This window comes from Melopsittacus undulatus, chromosome 7, assembly GCF_012275295.1.
Source record: "Melopsittacus undulatus isolate bMelUnd1 chromosome 7, bMelUnd1.mat.Z, whole genome shotgun sequence".
NCBI lineage: Eukaryota > Metazoa > Chordata > Aves > Psittaciformes > Psittaculidae > Melopsittacus > Melopsittacus undulatus.
The window spans coordinates 31,199,807-31,219,426 of record NC_047533.1 but is presented as its reverse complement, the minus strand read 5'-3'; the positions used below and the strand labels follow the sequence as shown (position 1 = coordinate 31,219,426).

Genomic DNA, 19,620 nt, shown 5'->3' with positions numbered 1-19,620 from the left:
GGTAGAACAGAGATTGTATGCATGACGTGTGCTTGTACATACGTACATATTCAGTAATGATAGATGCACAAAGTAAATGCTGTCCTACGTACGAAGGCTGTAATTTGAATGCAGTTAAGAATTGCCAAAAGTCACTCATTGCTAAATAGAATTATGTATAACTCCAATAATATTTTAAAAATTACGAATTAATAAACCTGCTGACTGCTATGGTATGGATTGAGCAGCAAGATAGTTTTGGACAACTCTCAAAACATGAAATGTAACAAACTGCTTCTAACAGTCATAAAAAAATTAATAAGCAACACTCCTGCACAGATTAGCAGCACACCTTGTTAACACGCATAGAGATATGTATGGCCGTGGACAGGCTGACAGATAAACAGCTCTGAAGATAAGTATACCCCACACAGGGACTTTGTGAACTGTTCCTAATGGTTACCTGCTTTTATTTTATTTACCACTGTTCCATATCATTTGGCTTTATATATTGGCAGGAGGCCTACTAAATGGCCTATTTATAATAGAAAATACATCAGATTTATCCCTGGTGTAAGGCTGTCTTCAGTGGAGCTAGTCCAGAAATTCATTTGGCTCAGTGTCTCATGTTAACAGAATACTTGGGATAACTTGAGTTGCTCAAGTGCTTTCATTTTTGTGACGACATGGTAAGGTATTTCCTTTCAGTGAACCCTTTCACAGGCAGAGTTTAAGATATGCTGCAATTTCTCATGACAATGTCAAATCTTTCTACCAGATGTACTACTTTCCAAAACAAATTTCCAGTGTGTGTAAATGAGTTCTGTTTCCTTTTGGTTTCAATCTATTTTCTGTTCCATAGTTCTTGCTTTTCATTCTAAAAGTTTTAGAACATATGTGAGTTTTCCCAAAGTCTCCATCAAAAGATCCATGTAATTTACATCCACTTTATATATGACACATGTAAATGTCAAAATATTTGCCCACCTAGGTCAATGGCAAAATTAAACCTAGCACACCTAATCTCTACTTTGTAGCTACATGCTCTGGGTTATGAATCTCCACCTTTTTAATGCTAAGCTGAGTATTTCAATCATTGCTCTCTTTGTGCCTTCTGTTGAGGTAAGAATTGACATTGTAGTTAGTTTCTCCATATTCAGGCTACAATTCCTTTTTGAGAATTTTGATTTTACTTGCGATGTAGGAAAGTGGCAGCAGTCCTAAGGCTATATTAGGAGTCAGCTGAGGATGCGGGCTCCTTGTTTACCCTACAAGCCAGGGAATGCAGTGCTGCAGGCATTGCACTGTAGTAGTCCTAGCACTTGGTTCACTTTTATTTAGTTTGCTACTTAAGAAAAGTAAAGGACATGAGGTTGGCATGGTCCTTGCCTTTTACTGGTGTTTTGGGTCATCAGTTTACTGTAAACACACCACTGCAACCTCTTTGAAGTGCAAGTTGATTTTCTGCTTTTCAAACCTTGTGTAAAGGTGGTTTCTGTTCTTTCCTCTAAGTATACAGCTTAGAGCAGTGCACCTTAAAGTTCATCTGGTGCTTTCTATTTTGTAACTATTCTGTACTATTTTCTCTAACTATTTTCTGTAACTATTTTCTCACTTTACAGCATGGTTAGGAAATGTTTAACATGTTCTGGAGCCAGTGACATTTAATGGTTTCAGACACTACTTGACTGCTTATACTCAAAGTGATGTATTGAAATCAACACTGATTCTGGACACTTTTGACTCTGATTTTGTGCATTATGAATTCTTTTTGTCTTGGTAAGGGAGCTTCCCTATTTAGAATGCTGTTTAGTTTTCTTCAGGTTCCATTTATTCTATCTTTGTGCTGTGGAACTTTGAGCACAAATGATAAAAGTAATATAAATGAGCTTTGTAATGTACTATGCCAAAAATCATGCTATGAGGCAGATAAAATTGAAATAGGAACTGCAGAAAATATCTAGGTGATGTGGGATTGGATTTAAAATCTCAGCTTGGAATTTGCTCCAAAAATATTTATTTGGAACTGGAGTAATCAAAAGATCTTTGTAAAAGGCAAGGGCCATGCCAACGTCATATCCTTTACCTTTCCTAAGTAGCAAACTAAATAAAACTTAACCAAGTGCTAGGACTACTACAGTGCAATTATTAGAGTGAGTTGAGATTTAAACAAAATCTGGTAACAGCTATTATTCTCAAAATATTTGATCCAAAAATGTTCAAAAGGTCATGCAAATCATGGTTATTGTGCATTCATGATACCTTTTTAATTGAATTACAACTCAAAGTTATTTTTTTTCCTAACCCATCTCAGAGAATTGTGGACTTTTGAACTTTAGCTGTATTTGACTGGACACCAGAACCACAGCCTGATTGTAGTAGGGACCACAAACTTGATCCACACAGTATCTGCAGCTTACCTCACTCATAGCTCATATTTTCATAGGTAACCTGACTGTCCTACAATCCATCTTGGAATTGGCCATCTCAGCCTGAGTTTTCTTATCTTTATCACTGAATTCACACAGTATGCCTTTTGGGGACTAGGAGATCCAGAGCTGTCTTTGATTTGGGTGGGTTTCAAGGTTATTTCATTATTAGTGAAATTAAGCTAACTCTTGCTAAAAATAAATACTGCAGTGTAATTTCAGAGAATCACATAGCCCAAATTGCCCGTTGAGTGTTGGATTTCCTCCTCCCCCACATCATGGGTTTTGTTTGGCTCATTCCCACTGGTATATGTGCGAATACCAGACTTTGCTTGTTATACTGGAAGATTCTGGCTGCTGCTTTATTCCCTGAGCAGAATTTCCTTTTTCTTGTTCACTGATGTAGATGTTTTATTTCTTTCTCCCAGGCTTATCAGGTTGTAGTGCTGCTATTTTCCTTGTTTTGGAGTGTTTCTGTTGGACTCCATCTTCTTTCTGTTCTTCATCTCTTGTAATTTTATTTTTCTTTACCAGGAACTTTTCAATTAAGGATTTTTAAATAGACATGTTCTTATTTACCAGACTAAAATGAGCCACGGAAGGCTATTGTTGTTACTGAAGTTCTGTGAAAGCATCAGCAGGGTTCTGATGAAAATTTGCCTGTTTTCCTTGGCTGCCTACCCAGGAGATTACTGAGGATCTGAGAACTGTCCTTCCTGCAAGTCAGCAGTGAAATTGGAGACCTGGGGACAGTCCTAGGTCAGTTCTTTTTTTTTTTTTTTCTCCCCACAAAACTCCTTTTTCTAGAGCTTGAAATTGGAAGTCTCACTTCTGAGCTTCAGGGTGCTCAGGGTTTTTAGGTACCAGTTCTCTGGGAGGGCTGTTGAAGTACAATTCATGGGAATTGTCAAATGGGAGTCTAGTGGAAGGTGTCCTTGCCCATAGCAGGGTGGTTGGAACTAGATGATCTTTAAGGTCCTTTCCAGCCCTGACTGTTCTGTGATTCTATGATTCTGGAGGGGTAAGAAAAAAACTAAGCCAGAATGATCAAGGCATTGCCTATTTCTATTTGCCACACAAGCACCAGATGCACATTGCTAGGGCGAGGAACCAAACCAGCCTTAGCAGGCTCCACACAGGAGCACACCACTGTCATGAAGTCTTCGGTGCTATTCACCTTCCCTAACTTCTATGCAAAATTTATTTGTATTACAGATGTGTTTGGCCTAACAGCGCTATTCTGCTGAGGCAGTAGACAAAATCCTACATGCTGTTGTTGGGATCTCAAAATATCACAGAGTGATCACACTTTTCTCCCTTGTCTTTGAGCTTGGAGTTGGTGGCACAGGTAAAACTGCTACATGATGCATAAAAATCCCATTTTGTTAAAGTCGATTGCAGCTTTTCTATGGGCAGCATAATGAAATATTTCCTAAGTGACAGTATGCCACTGTGTTTTTTCATGTAACTTGTTTGTTACAGAAGATTAGAACTAAACATTTGGAGTGCAGTTGCAGCTGAAATGTCACATTTCTGTTTATTTGGGTGAAGTTTGCATTGTTTTTTTCTCCTGTTTGTTTTTTCCTTTTGGACCTCACTACTCACAGGGTAAGATTTTTACTATTTAGCATTAGGTATATAATTTAAGAGCAGAGGCTCCACAGGTGTAGTCAAAGAAATTTCCAGAATCCTATTAGACTAGATTCACAGTCTCCATTCACCATTTATTACTCATGTGCATAAGCTTCTAATTTAGTTACCTAAATAAGCTACTGAAACTTAGATGGTATTAATACCTTCTTCATTTTGTGCTGTAATAACCAAATGCATCTGTTCATTATTCTTAGATCTGTTTTCTTACTTCTGTAATGGGAGTTGCATTCTCATACTGATATATTAATATACTAAAAAAAAAATAAAGAGAGGAAATTGCTCTTGGTTCTTTTCATCTATCTCTCTCCTTAATCTTTAGTCATCCTATTGGAAGTGTCATTTGAAACAGGTAAAGCTGTTAAAATATGTAATATATCCATTGTCTCAAAACTCTGTGCCTGTGTCCGTAAGATAGTTCACCATTTAAATAATAGCTAATTCAATGTTTACTGGTTCTATCTAATCTACAGTAAGCCCAGGAGCATACTGACCTTTGTGAGGTGAATGACTTGCCAAGTGACCACAGAACTCATTTGACTAGATCAGTCTGGTGCTGCTTCTAATTTTGTAACCAAACCATCTGATTCAGGATACTAATAGGTGATGCAAAGGGAAATGAGGGAAAGCATGATCCATCTGGTAAGATGCTTCCAAATTTATGTCCTGAATCATGAACACTGATTGAGCCAGTGGTCCTAATCCAAAGACCATTTAAGGCACTGAAAGAATTCCTCTGCCTTGAAAAAACTCAGGTTCTAACATTTTGTCTTTTATGGGTTTGGTCCTATTTTCACTTGGTTTTCTTTATTTTATATTCCCCTTAGCATTAGGGCCCTTCTAGTCTGAAAGTGTTTTGCTTTTGAAACTTGATTTTCATACATATACTTATTTCCAATATGCACTTTATTTCTGGTTTGGTTGTAGTGGTTTGCTTTAGGTTTTTTTAATCACGACTTTCTCTAAATGCCTTACTTTTCCCATATTGTGTGAGTGGGAAGGCACTTTCTCCCTTGTGAGATCTGCTTACTCATTGTATTAATTGGAAAGGTAGCTTGTTGTTAGATTTCTAGTTTTCTGTCTATTCCTTTTAGATTTGGATTGCTTTGTTAAGTTCATAATAATATAAATATTTTCCTAATCCTGGAATTGTCAGACCTCCTTTGGATTTTCTATGCCGGACTTTCTTATTTTCAATAATATTACCCTCATTAAAGAGGCAGCTGGATGAAGTCATAAAACAAGTTCTAAAATCCATGGATAGCCACATACTTTAATTTGCTGTCTTGTCATCTGTTGTCTGAACTAGTAACTCTAAGACTTGTTGCATTTCAAAATGGTACTGAAAATCATTAAGACAGCATGTCTGCAAGGTACTCTTTTGAGTTCTGTTTATGCATAATAGGAGACTGAGGTTGGTGTGGAGGATTTGGGAAGTTTGGCTTTGGAGTGGACAAGGCTGGAATCTGGTAATGGCCTTGAGTGGTGTTATTTGATGTAGCAGTGCCTGTAAGCTAAAGGAATGATCTATTTGCAACAAAAAATATACAATGACGTTTCCTGGTGTATAGGTGTGTAGTCTGCTGAGAAAGACAGATCCCTACCATGAGAAAAGGGAGTCCTACAAAATACTTTAATGCAAATCTTTTGTGGACTGCACAGCTGAAATGGCATGGTTACTGCTGCTCTAAAACAGACTGCTGAACAGGGCATAATTTGAACGTGCAACAGAAAAGCCTGTGTCAAATAGAGAAATTTAAAGTTACGGTTCTTTTCAGTGTCCTTTGGCTGCACACCGAATTCTTTCTCCCTACTCCAGTTTACTGCTATGAGCAATACAGTGATTCTCTGTATTTGTTTTCAGCACTAAATCTAAACACTTTTGGCAAATGAAGTAAGACTTACGAACTTGAGGAAGCACTTTTTTCCCTAAATTAAAGCTGTTGGTTATGATTTTTAATAGAATACACAAAAAATTAGGAAATTATTCAGTTGTTCTCCTCTCCATTTCTAGATAAATAAATCTGATATAGACGGAAAGAGAAAATGTATTATGGATGAGCTTTGTGTTACAATGTTGACACCATATTACAATGCTAAATACACTTTACAGGTAATAGTAATTACTTAATATGAATAGGTTACTGTTCACTGCATCCACTATACAACTGCTACTCAGCTATATCTGATAATATGGACCTGAGCTCCCAGTTTTTATAGGTCTTAGCAGAAAATAGGGGTTTCTTAAGACAAATTGTTAGGTAATATGTTTACTGTCTTGCTAACATTATGAGTGATTTCTCGTATTTTTTTTTCAGCTCTTTTCCAGTATTCCCATTTCACTTTAGTCCTTTAGTAAACTCAACTTGTTTAGATTTTTCTTGATTATTTCCCCCATCCTGTCACATTTGTCCTGAGAAAACTTTTTACAATTCAGAGCGTAAGGTTTCTTTGCTTAAATGTAATGATTTTGGTATTTTTGGCTTGATTCTTTTGACATATGCAGCCATCCAACTCTGTGTAACAGACTGATTGTTCATTATTTTACTGCACTTGAGAGAACTTTTCAGAGATGGAAACATAAAAAAGTTACATGGACCAACTACAGTTTTCATGATTTTTATGAAATAGAATAGAAACCACATTACATGGCAGCATCAGCTGGCAATTCAGTTTTCTTTTACTCTTGTTCCAAGTTTTGTGAAAAGATCACTTATTTTATCTTTTGTTTAACAAGTACAATATTATACTATCTTTGTGTGAAAAAGAAAATGTAATAGCATTTGGTCTTTTGCATGTTGTATTTTTTCACCCTCAGGAATTATGCTGAACACATGAATAGCTGGGGTCAAGCAGGGTGAAGAAATTTCACATATTCCACTTGGCCTCAAACCATACCAGCTGTGCTCCTTTTTTCTCATTAGGCTCAAGCATTTGGCTTGTACAAGCTCTTCCCTTAGCTTTTGCGTGCCTGCAGTGCTGAAGCCGGTCAGAGTCCTGTCACTAATTCCCAGGATTCAGTTTCTTCTTGCTTTCACTCACATGTGTAACCACATGTGTAACCAGGGCCAGGCCCCATTCCTCTGGGTCAACCTTTTGAGCAGCAAAGACTGCTGTGAAAGTGGTCTTTCTTTACCCTTGAAGAATCACTGAAACTCCTTTGTACAGTCAGATGCCACGGTACTTGATCCATTTTCTTCTGGAACTTGCTTTGGTAGTCTTTTGTTGTAGAGCAATGAATTATAACCAGCTGAATAATAGAGAAGCTCCTGAGCATGTGGCCTGAGCTGGACATTCTCTGCTTACCTTTAATTAGTAACTTTCTCCTGGCTGGGGGAATTTTCTGACCTATCTTACCTTTTTTTGTGATGAGCACTCCTGAAGGAGTGGGGAGAACTTGGTGATACATGGGAGCAAAGCTGTTTTGTTCTTAGCTGCCAGATAGGTTTTCTCCTTCCAGGTGCACAGTGATAATTTGTAATGGCCATCTCAGTGATCACCATGGCAGAACTTTGCAGTTTCAAGTGTTGTCTTCTTTTTCAGGTTAGCTAATACACAGGAAGCAAACACACAAACCGAAAACCTGTGTAGTCAGAGTGAAAATCCCTGAGCCGTTTTTTCCTAATTCAGCATTTCATTTTATTTGAAAATCCCACAGTATTTTGTATCAGATAGCATCTCCACACTGTACACAGTGTCATTGTGTCAGGAAGCAAAATGGTGTGGAGTGGAGTGGGACTGAGGTTTTGCTCCAAGGCATGTTTTTTTTCCCCAGCATGACTAATCTGCTCTACAGCTTTGCTTCTTTCTCACTTCCCTAGTCAAATCTGAGTCCACAGTCAGAACTGATACTGCATTATCTTAAAAGAGCTTTCCCATTTGGAGTTACGAACAGCATGAAAAAGTAGCAGTAGCTTCTACATTTTTTACAGTATTGCCATCCATTTGGAGATACTGAAACATCTTAGAGAGGTAAGAATTAAGGTAGCATATTCAAGAAGCATTTGAAGATAGGCCATGTGGTCAGAGTACATTCAAGAAGTAATCTATACTAAAAATTAAAGCAATTTAGGATACGTGGGTATTTTTAGGAATAACATTTTGGCACATCAATTTTTCTGAACACTTTCAAGGTCATATCTTTGCCTTTCTTCCTTAGGTGGGAGTCCCATTGAAACTGGTGGGAGTTGTGCCTGCATAAAGCTTTGACCCATGCTTTTTCCTAATATAACCTTTTTTTCTTGAATGACCTCCTGGCAACCTTGTTCGTAAGTCATTTTTCATGTTCATTCTCTGAGTAAAAAGTGCCTTCCATCTGGTCTTAATCTGCATTCCCTTTAACTTCTATTTTTGCCTCCTTTTTTTCTGTCATCTGTGTTGCATTGAAAATGGAGTTTCTGGCCAACTTTTTTATCCCCATGTAAGGGGTTGTAATCATTGAAATAAATCTCTTGGCAGTCTTTTCTTTAAGCCTAGACAACAACAGTCATCAGGAAAAATAAATGACGGGGCAACAGCTTCAAATAAATTACTGAAGTTTTTACTTAGATGCCACTCTCCAGACTGGCTTGGTTAATGCTTTCTTTTTTTGCTCTTTGAGCTCTTCCAGCTTTCAGCTTTCCAGGCTGGTTTTGTTCTTTTTTACTCTTTATCTGATATTTTCTGACCCAGTCTCTCCCACCAGCTGTTTGTTTTGGGCAAAGCACTTGTCCTTGCCCCGTATGCTTTTTCCTGACGTGTCAGTGCAGACACGATTTCTTGTTGGGACGGTACTACTGACTGTCCTACCTAAATAGTAGCATTGCCTGTGACAACCTAGCAAGATCAAACAGGACATGAAGACAGAAATGCAATAACAGTGGGAGATGTCATTTACCAAGCTGATATTGAGTGAACGGGTTGGGAGCAGGGTGATTCTGAGTAAAATTTTAGGGGATTTAAATAATTGCTAATATATAGAGGCTATTTGTTTATCTTGATAAAAAAGAAATAAATCTAAGTAACTAAATAATTCTAGGACATGGTCTTAGTGACAGAAAGACATGGCTCAAAATACAGCTAGAGCCTCTGTGTAACAACAACTACCGTATCTAGATGCAGTATACTGCAAAAGAAAAGGGGTGGGGGAATCTCCCATGACAATGTTTAACTTCAAAGAGGAAACTACACAAAAATATGAAAACTGTTAAAAGAAAGAGAGCCAAAATTTAAAATGTTTATAGAAGTAATGAAAATTGTTTAAATATGGGAGCTCACTGCAAGCCAACTTCCAGAAAAAGGCTTTAAAATAAAAAAAAAAGTTTTGCATACCTAAACAGCAGGATAAATGAGTAAGAGGATGCCTCTTATTAAAAGGACTTCTTTTATTAGAAGTAAAACGGCTTTCTTCAAGTTGAAGTTGTGCCTAAATGAGGAAAATACAGCATAAACAAGTTAAATATATAAACAAAGTAAGGCAGACCAAAAGAGATTTTTAAGAACAACTTGGCAAAAACTACTAGTAAAGCCATTTTCAAGATGTCTTTAAGTAAGTAAAATCCCGACAGAAACTCTACAGGACTAATTAATGAATAAAGTAGGGAAGGTATTTAGGGACATGCCTGTTCTGGCATATTTCTCTGTCAAGAACACATCAGGAGATTTGTCACCAAAAGTATTATAAAAAGAGGTTTCAGAAGAAACTGGCAACAATGAACAGTAAAAAAATACCAGGACCAGACTGTATCCATGAAGTAAAAGAACTGAAGTACAAAACTCTCAAGCCAGGAATAATGGTGTAATGTTTAAAAGCTTCCTTGTTGGAAAAAAAAAATGGAGGTGGTAATATGACACCCAATCTGAGAAATTGGTATAAGCTGCAATACTTCCTGGGTCTCCTTCTAAATCATTATATTTATGGGTAAGTATGATAGAAAGGGGAAGAACTGGCATAGCTTTCATAGAGGAACCCAGAATCTGTAACATTTCTTTGAAAAATTAACACATAGACAAAACTGATCCATTTGATAGAAGCTGGTTGGTCTTCCAAAACTCACTTGAGCATGTCCTTCATCAAAGGCTCTTGAAGAAATTCAAGTATCATAGTGTAAGACATACAGGTCTCTCAGTAATAACTGATTAAAAAATAAGAAACAAAGAAAAAAAAAGTATTACCTCAGCTTAGGAAGCTCCAGGAGCTGCTGCTTTTTAGAAGCTGGGATAACATCCTAAGGGAACACCAGTACATGCTTGCCTCTTATGCTCTTCCCTCAGCAGCTGCAGCTGTTGGCTCTGAGAGATAAATTGCAGGGGTAGGTGAATCTTTGATCTTACCTGGTGCAGCCATTGCATTTGCTTTAATGAAACATGACTTACTGCACAGTTGTTATTACAACTGTTCTTAATTATGCAGATCCAACCTGTATTTTATCTGTAGCTCTGTATTAAAAACCAACCAACCAAGAGCTTTGTTAGTATTATTCAGTCCTGGGGCTCTGACTGATGAGTGGAGAACAGGTGGGATGAAGAAGCCTGTAAATCCATCCTTCAGCCCTGCCTTGCTGTGTGGATGCCTGCTTTGCTAACACTTCAGTTGATAGGGTGGGAGTGATGACTGCTTTGTGCAAGATCAGTGCCTGTACCACAGAGTTCTTATTGCCTGGACAACAGTCTAGGTACGTTTTTTGTGCAGACAAACATCATACTTACTGTTGTTATTTGTGGCACTGCCTATGTCTTTCCTTTGTATCATCCCTGCTCTTTTGTATCTCTTCTTTTCTTACTACTGAATACTTACTGGGTTAATGCTGTGCTTCTTCCATTCCTCCTCACCCCAATACATGACCTCTGAAGTAGATGGTCCTGGGAAAAGACTTCATCCATGCTTTCTAGCTATTTATTTTGTTTAAAAGAGATTATAACTGGTCTTGAGGGAGAAGACTTGGGTTTACTAATTGTTTGATTTTAAGCATTTTGCTACCAAAATGGCTTATTTTGGTTTTAAGGGTTTTTTATATTCCTATTTTTAAAACAGTGTAATGCATATGGAATACACATTGTAAACATATAATTCTCAGGTGCTGGCATCATTTGGTTTCTGGTGTAATTTCAGTAGAACTATTTCTGCAAAATTTTGGGAATACATTGCTACATCCTACCTCTTAGAGTATTTTAGAAAGTTTCTGCCAACCTGATCTGGAATCTCTGGCACTCTAAAAAACCAAATTGATTTTGTTGATGATTATTTTTTTCTTTGTATTTGTTGCACCTAATTCTGACTTTCAGGAAATTAGTGCAAAATTACATTTATTTTAATGCAAAAGTGCTAAAGTCTTCTTTAAATTTATTCTCTTTTTTTTTCTCCTATTTTGTCAGAGTACCATTTAAGTCAGTTTTTGTACTTCAAACACAAGAATAGTCCCCTTTGATTTTAATGAGGACATATCTCTTCAACAGTTATCTGTCACAAGTTCTGAAAATGACTGGGTGTATGAAAGAAATTGTAAGTCTTGAGTGAAGAACTGAAGAGAGGATATAGAGGAGATTAGCCAGTGGGTTGAAGAACTTTTGTAGCAGTGGGCAGGCTGCATAGGTCTGTGCTACTGCTTGCATGAAAAGCATGTGATCTCATACAATTCCAACATTATAAATCCATATTAAATTTTTCAGTCATTTATTACAAGTTGTATGATATTGACCATCAGCATTCCTTGGTTTCATTTGTTTGAATTAGGTATGTTTTTTAGGAAAAATTACTAATTTTAGTTTTAAAATTGCTGTAGTAGGAAACCCATAAAACCCATGGTAGCAAAATGTTAAGTATTTTAGGCAGGTTTTATCCCATTTAATAATAATTGTGGGTTTTTTTTTATTCTAGTTTCTCAGTCAGAAATGCCATATAGCATTAGATAAATGGCTATGACATATGCCATACACAAATATTAATGGTGTAGAAGTGGCAAGCTGTTGATCTGAGAGTTAACAATGTGCAATGGACTTGCCTGTTGTCAGAAGTTCAGCAAAGACAGATTTGCCCATTTCCTGTTCAGTGAGGCAATGACGTGAAGTCCTCGATTCCCATTGAAAAGTGACTGAAGGCAAAAATTTCTGGTGTGACCAATGCTGTCAGCACTAATAGAAGTGCAGTGACAAACACTGGAACAGTTTTTAAACTATCAGCAGAGACTTGCCTGGGAGCCCAAGTGAGGTCTGCCGAAGAAAGATACTCTACCACTATTAATGTTGTTTTAATTTAGCTTCCTGTGTGTATCACTGATCATTCTGGAATGGCTTGAATGGACAACATGAAGCTAGAGATTAGCTGAAGGCCAGGCCCTTTTGATAAGGTGAGATAACAGGAAAGAGCTCAAGTGAGAAATTTCTTTGGAAGTCTCTGCTAACAGATTTTTGTATACAGAGGTACCACAAAAGGGGGAAAATTAATAGAGGTAGATCTGGAAATAGATAACAATGTAACAGTATTTTGTCATATAGTTATACTTCCCTGATACTCATAGTACTGAAAAGAACATTTGCAATGGACAAAATGTGGATGTTGAGATCTCACTATCACAGGCTATGTCATAGCCTATCATAATGTTTTTCTCTGTAATTTCTTTGTATAGGTGGAAAATGTTCGGTTACTTGATCGTTTATCTTCAAGAAAAGCTGCCCTGGGAACGTTGTATTTAACAGCTACTCATGTTATATTTGTGGAGAATGGTTCTGAAGCTCGGAAAGAAACCTGGGTATGAATTTTGGGTTTTGTTTTTCAGTTAAATGTAAGTGCATGATACTTTATTGATTGTAATTTGAACAAAACCTTGCAAAACAGTTGAAGCACAATAAATCAGTTCAGATGGATGCCTTTATAACTTCATAGCATGTGAAATTCCAGCCTAGTAATATTTGAAAGTTCTCCATGGATTCTGGATGTTGCAACACAGTAAAAGGAGTAGAAGGACTTTCACCATATGTACACCAGATGTGATTGACTGAGGAACAGCTGCTGTGAACTAGTGTTGCTTCTATCATCCAGGAAGAACGGAAGGAGGAATGCTTTGAATGGGAATTACTGCCATGTTTCAGCCGGCTCTTGCCTCTCTTCCTGACTGCTTGTGCTGGATCAGTGGTTTTGCAATTTGGTTTTTGGGCTTTTTTGGCATAGTGCAGAGCGGGATATTATACAATTTCTTTGCATAGTATTGTGAGTTATCTGTTTTGAGGGATTGATAACATGTGATGTATGTGTGTGTATATATATATGTACAGATATAGCTCTGGTGTTACAAATTTTGAGAGTTTTTTATGTAGCTTAATTATGAATCCTTTGTTAATTTTCATACTAATTATTAACCCTGTCCTCTTTTGGTCCCACTCTTCCTCTCCTGATTTTTATGGTAATGTTTCATCTCATCTAATGCAGTGTTTAAAATTATATCAGGACTCCCATTCTGCCAATGAGGATGCTCAACATTTTAGCCTTATCTAACCAGTTCATCTTTCCACTGTGCAGACAGATGAAAAGAGTTCTTTTGCTGACAACTGCTAGCTTGCAGTAAAGCAAACAAACAAAAACCTTTGGATAGCATGAGCAGGCTAATGTTTGAGCAGCTGAAAAACTCCAGAAACACTTCTTTGTCTGTAGGTAATTACCAGGCAATGCTTAAGCCTGAAGCTGAAGATAGGACCAAAAGTTCACAAGGAGTAGTCTGGTGATTTCCTGAAAGAGTAGTTTCAGGAAGCTACTGTGCCTGCCCTGGCACATCATTATAAATAACTATTTTCATTCCTAAAGATCTGAATCACTTGGCATAACCATTTTCAATTCCCTCACAGGTTCTTCACAGTCAAATTTCCTCTATTGAGAAGCAGGCCACTACTGCTACTGGTTGCCCATTGCTGATCCGCTGCAAGAACTTCCAGGTCATCCAGCTGGTCATCCCTCAGGAACGAGACTGCCATGATGTTTACATATCTCTGATACGTCTGACACGACCAGGTAGGAGAAGGAAACTGGCCTGAAAGTCGATCCTCATCTTGAAGAGGAAGAATGTAGCTGTACATCTTTGTCCTCGCAGGATATGTGCTTTTCTACAGCAAAGCATACTATTTTAAAAGAAAGTACATAAAATACAATACCAAGCTCTGTTTTTGAAGTGTGGTTTCAGAATGAGAAATCTGAAGTGGTTTACTGGTTTTGTTTGTTTGCTTTTTTCCCCCCAGTGAAATACGAAGAGCTGTATTGTTTCTCATTCAATCCAAAATTAGATAAAGAAGAACGAGAACAAGGCTGGAAGCTTGTGGACCTCAATGAAGAATATAATCGGATGGGTATTCCAAACAACTATTGGCAGATTAGCGATGTAAACAGAGACTATGGAGTGAGTTGTGATTTTCTGTAATAGAGGCTGTCTGCAAAGCAAAGCAGCAGTCTGGCTGTGGATAACCATAGTGCTTAGATGCAGGTTTCCATTGTGCTCAAATGCAGGTAGTAAGGTGCAGTTCTTTCACCCTTTCACATAGAAAGACAAATAGAGTGAGGGAGAAAGGATGTGTCTTCATTTAACACAGAAAACATGTCCACAGCATTTTAAACGTTAGTGCTTGGCTGCTTGGGCAGAGGCTTAAATCATACCTAATGATACGTGCCTGAATGAACGCTTTCCTATCATGTAGGGTTATGTAAAATTACTACATAGACGTTTTAAGAAAAACATTACTTCAAATAGTGAATTTGGCAATATTTTTCTCCTCACTAGCAATTCTCACAATCCTTTTGAAGCCTCTGTGATTGACTGTTCATGTTTTTCAGCCATTTGACAAGTCATATATCTTCCTAGCTGCCTGCTGTCCTGCCTAGTTCAATCTTGTTCAATTGAAGTCCCTAGAATGTTAATAAATTGTGAGAAATAATTACCAAAGTATTTCTGAAGGAAGTTCGTTCATGCACTCCATTGGCTGGGTTGCTGGAGAATATTCATGTTAAGGAAGGCCTGTGAATGTCTCAGAGCAGACTTAATGTGCTATCAGGGTTTGTTTTCTTTTGTTACAAGTGGAAAAAATGTTTGACCTCTTTTACGATAAAGAGTAGGAAAAATGGCATCATGAATAGAAGTTCACCACAGCAGCATCTGTAAACACAAGGCCTTCCTTTTCTCCCTCATTCCATATCTCTGACTCTCAGAACCTAATTTCTTCCTGGGCATCCTAATTCCTTCAGTCATCTCAGAAAGTCCCAGGGAGATACTAGATATCCTTTTGACCCCAGCCAGAATACCACAGGCAGATTCAGGAAAAGGAAGTTAGACCAGGACCCCATTAATGTCACACTTGTCTCCAGAGGAGCTTCTGGACTCTTTTACAAGCTCATTGGGCTCTTTTCAGAAGTGGTAGGCATTGTCAGGGCTGCTTGCTTTTCACTATCCTCATTTCATACAGATTAATTTCTTTTCTCCAGGTCTTTTTTTTTTTTTTTGGCATTGTTTTTTTAATCATCAGATTTGCTGGAAAATTTGGCTCTGTAGTCCCATTACAACAGAGAGGTGTTTGAGACCTTCAACCCCTCCCATCCTTACTTCTGAATTCTGCTACAGAGAAAACTGCAGTTGTAAATACAATCTTGCTGTTCACAGTGATGAATTCTTCCTGTTACAAATGTATTTTCTGCCTATCTGTTCTCAAAGAGGCACGGATTAACATTTGGAAATATAGCCCTTCAACCCTTTTGCTTCAGTTCTGCCATTTGTAAATTAGAATTAATACTTTCTAGCTTCAAAAAACTGTTTTGAGAAATCTCAGTGATGTGTATACAATAATGATGAAATATTCCCTGAGGTTAGAGTTCCTTGATATTTTGTTTATTTTGATTCTGCTGTGGAGGTGGCTAATGTTACTTGTATGTAATAGACCAAAATAAGCAGAGCTTTCTCTCACAGGTCTGTGATTCCTATCCTACAGAAGTGTATGTACCAAAGTCTGCAACTGCACACATCATAGTGGGGAGCTCTAAATTTCGGAGCCGAAGGCGCTTCCCAGCTCTTTCTTACTACTGCAAGGATAACAATGTAAGTGTGAATTTGCAGCTCTGAAGTGTTGGCTTGTTTTGGGTTTGCTTTGATAATTCTTCTGGTAAGCTTTCACAAGAAGAAATCAGTGATTATTTTATTAAAAAAGAAAAGGTTATTGTTGTCAGATTAGTGTGGTTTGTGCATATGGGCACACACTGGAGTTATGGCTAGTTCGTTAATAGGCATATAGTCATTTAAACCCAGCTTCGTCATCCAGCTGACACAATAATATGCAATCTCTGTGTCACAAGGCAGTGGAGTAGTACTGGAGGTCCTGAAACATGGGTGGCAGAAGAGTGAAGGCCAGTAGCAGGCAGCTGAGCAAGTGATTGGTAGGAGAACAGAGCAATGAAGGATCTGGTAGCCACAGCCTGAGAGCAAGTCTAGGAGGAGAAGAACTACACTTGTAGAAATTAAGAGAATCAGGGGTAGCCTTTCAAGAAAAGATCTGTGAATAGGCCCAAAAAGGATGGCTGAAAGAGCTTAGTTGGAGTTCAGGTTAAGGTTCAGACCACAAGGATTTGAAGTTTTGTGTTTACTCCTGGATCCTTTATAATTAAAAGGGATATGAAAAGGGCTGGAAATGTTGGAGAAAAAACCTCCTTGTGAATTTGGAGGTTGGCATGAGTTGCAGCTAACAGAGTAATGAGCAGGAGTGAGGTAAGATTTGTGATGGTAGACACTGAGCAGTGATGGAAACAGCAGGTGGGGAAGAGCTTTGTCTCTCCTGCATGCAGGAGTGGTGCAGGTGCCACTTATTCAGTTTTCATATCCGGAACTTTCCCATTGCTCTTTGGTACTGACAAATTCAATGACGATGTGGCATCTTTCTCTGCATCTTACAAGATCTGTGTGAGTATGATAAAATCAAACTCTGGAACTATCTGTTCAGCCTGTGCAGTAGTAAACACAACCTCATCTCTTGCCCTACTCTTAAAAATAGCACAAGAAATTTTATAGATTTTTATGCTCATCCTAAGCAACTGGCCTGGGTTGGCAGGAGGTGATCTCTTCGTGGATATCATGGATAATATTTCCACTTACGATATCCAATGGTCACTAGAACATCTTACCTTTCTAATTTTCCAATACTGGCAATGAAAAAGTTTCTTCATCTGGGGCTAAACATAACCTTAAACCCAAGCCTAACCTGACAAACAAACCATTCTCTCATACTGCTGCTTGCACACACCTTAACGCTTTGGGCCTCCAGTATGATATAATGTAATGGGCTGTAGACCATACTTTGCTGAATCCTAACCTTCATTCACAACCCTAACTTTAGCCTTAATACTGTATGTATGTGTGTATGGCACACTATGGAGGAGAAAGAAACATCTTCCTTCTATAAAACTGGCAGGTGGTGGACATATCCAAATGTATTTTTGCTTCATGCAAAGGAGGTATAAGTTTATATTAAATTGCTGGAATGTGTGCAGGCAAGGCTCTGGATAACTAACAATCTGTGTGCAAAAACTATGAATAAAGTATGAACAGGCTCTCACACAATTAACTTTTCCTGTATTAAAGATCTGTGTTTTACTGACTAACTACCGATACTTCAAAGACTTGTCTGGAAAAAAGCATGTCCTTTTTCACATTAATCAATAATCCATAGGGCAGTCTGCATGGGTCATGACCTTCAGCAGGCAGATTCTCTTCATGTTCAGTGCTTGGAAAGTGCACGTATTAGCCCCTTGCTCTTTACAAATCTACTTGCCCTCTCCCTAGCAGAAATAAAAACCTCCCTGCTTGCCTGTTTCACATTTTGTTCCTTCTTTCCCACTTTCACCTAAAAGTCTGATCCTGATGGATCTGTGGAGAAACTCTCTTTCCTTCTTTGATGTATTCTAGGGACCAGGTCGCCTGACCCACTTTCCATGCAGTAAGGTCTTTCTCCAGAGGCACTGCTAAAAATAAACCACCATCAGTGATCTAGCTGCATGTTATGTGATTTTGTTTCCTGGACTCACAGAGTCAGGCTGTTTAGTAAAGCATGCACTGATGTAAGGTGGGTGTAACCAGTATCATAACTGGTAAGTGTGAGTGACAGTCCAAAAGGACTCATTATTTACGTTACATCAATGTTCTTGTGATTGCATTGTTGCACTCCTCACATCCTCTAGAGACCACCTTGCAGGAGTTATTCCACATCAGGAAAATACTATAATTAAAATAGCTCTTAAACTTGGATTCAAGACTAGACTTGGGCCAGTGGAGTTGCATTGTTTTAATATTTCCTTTCCTTTTTAAAAATAAGTTTATAAACACATAGTTCATTTTTACTATTCTGTCCTTCCCACGTAGCTGTACATCTATGCAAACATCTTATGAACTAGTTTTGTAAATGCTTCTGGATGCTAAATAATTTCTGCTTAATAGCTATGTTGATTTTTCTGTTGTTTGTCTGTTTTTCCACAGGCTTCCATATGCAGAAGCAGCCAACCTTTATCTGGCTTTAGTGCTCGATGCCTGGAGGATGAACAGATGCTCCAGGCCATTAGAAAAGCAAATCCAGGAAGTGATTTCATATATGTTGTTGACACACGGCCCAAAGTAAGTACCTTAAATTTCTTGTGCATAGCAAGCCTGAATCTGGGCTAAATACATTAGGGAAGATGCACAGCTTAAGTGACTCACCATACTTCTGATTTAGTCACAACTGTAACTCCACAGGCAAATCGGGGTTTATCAGGTGAATCTTAACTAGGAACCTTTTCACATTTTTAGCTCTTGGAGAATTTTTTTCTTTACAGTGAGCTTTTATCTTCTTTGTTCTTAAAATGTTAAGATACAGGTAAGTAAATAACTTGAATTGGAGCTGCTTCCACACACAGAGGAGCTATCAGTAACTATATATTACTGATGAGAGTAGTGAAAATAATTCCCATTATAAACCTGTATTTACAGCTCCTTGGAAAGTTGCAAACCTTTGCCTGCTTATACGAAAATTTTCCATGCAACATTTCTCCCAAAACGTGAAAATTTCAGTGACCTCTGCATAAGGCTGAGGAAAGACCATTTACTGAGGTTACAAGAATTGAGGAAATCTTCTTTTAATATCTCCAGCACTTTTATGCATTTGAGAGAGAATCTGAAATATGGTAAATGATCTCAGATGCCGTATCCCTGTATGTGACTAAAATCTTTGGCCAAGTTAGAAGCTTTAAAAAATCATGCTGTGCAGAAACTCAGTAATCATCTAGAAGAGGCTGGAAGCTGAAAAACCCTTGTGTCCAAATTGACATGCTAACAAACAGCTGTAGGCGATGAAGACTAAACAGGCTTCAGTGTCTGGAGGTGGCAATAGGGATATGTTCTTTCTTACACAATCAGTAGCCTCCCTGTGGATGTTACCAAGCATCTGAAGAAAAGAAAACAAAAGGGCAAATCTCCACAAAATCCCTACTAGATATGGGATGAGCTATAGCACAGGAAAAGGAAAGATGGGAGCAAAAGTTTGAAGGAAATGAGCAAGGAAGCTGTTTCTGTATCCTGAGCTGGAATGAGGAAGG

The 19,620-nt window shown here is 38.0% G+C and overlaps 1 protein-coding gene across 1 annotated transcript in view; it reads left to right on the top strand.

The window, feature by feature from the left end:
• MTMR7 (myotubularin related protein 7) overlaps positions 1–19,620 on the top strand; it is a 41,195-nt gene that overhangs the window by 3,417 nt on the left and 18,158 nt on the right. Inside the window, exons 2-6 of the mRNA XM_005149151.3 lie at positions 12,662–12,784; positions 13,875–14,037; positions 14,262–14,419; positions 15,974–16,102; positions 18,527–18,661. Of these exons, the coding sequence (XP_005149208.2) occupies positions 12,662–12,784; positions 13,875–14,037; positions 14,262–14,419; positions 15,974–16,102; positions 18,527–18,661 (708 nt within the window). The remainder of the gene's footprint in view (positions 1–12,661; positions 12,785–13,874; positions 14,038–14,261; positions 14,420–15,973; positions 16,103–18,526; positions 18,662–19,620) is intronic.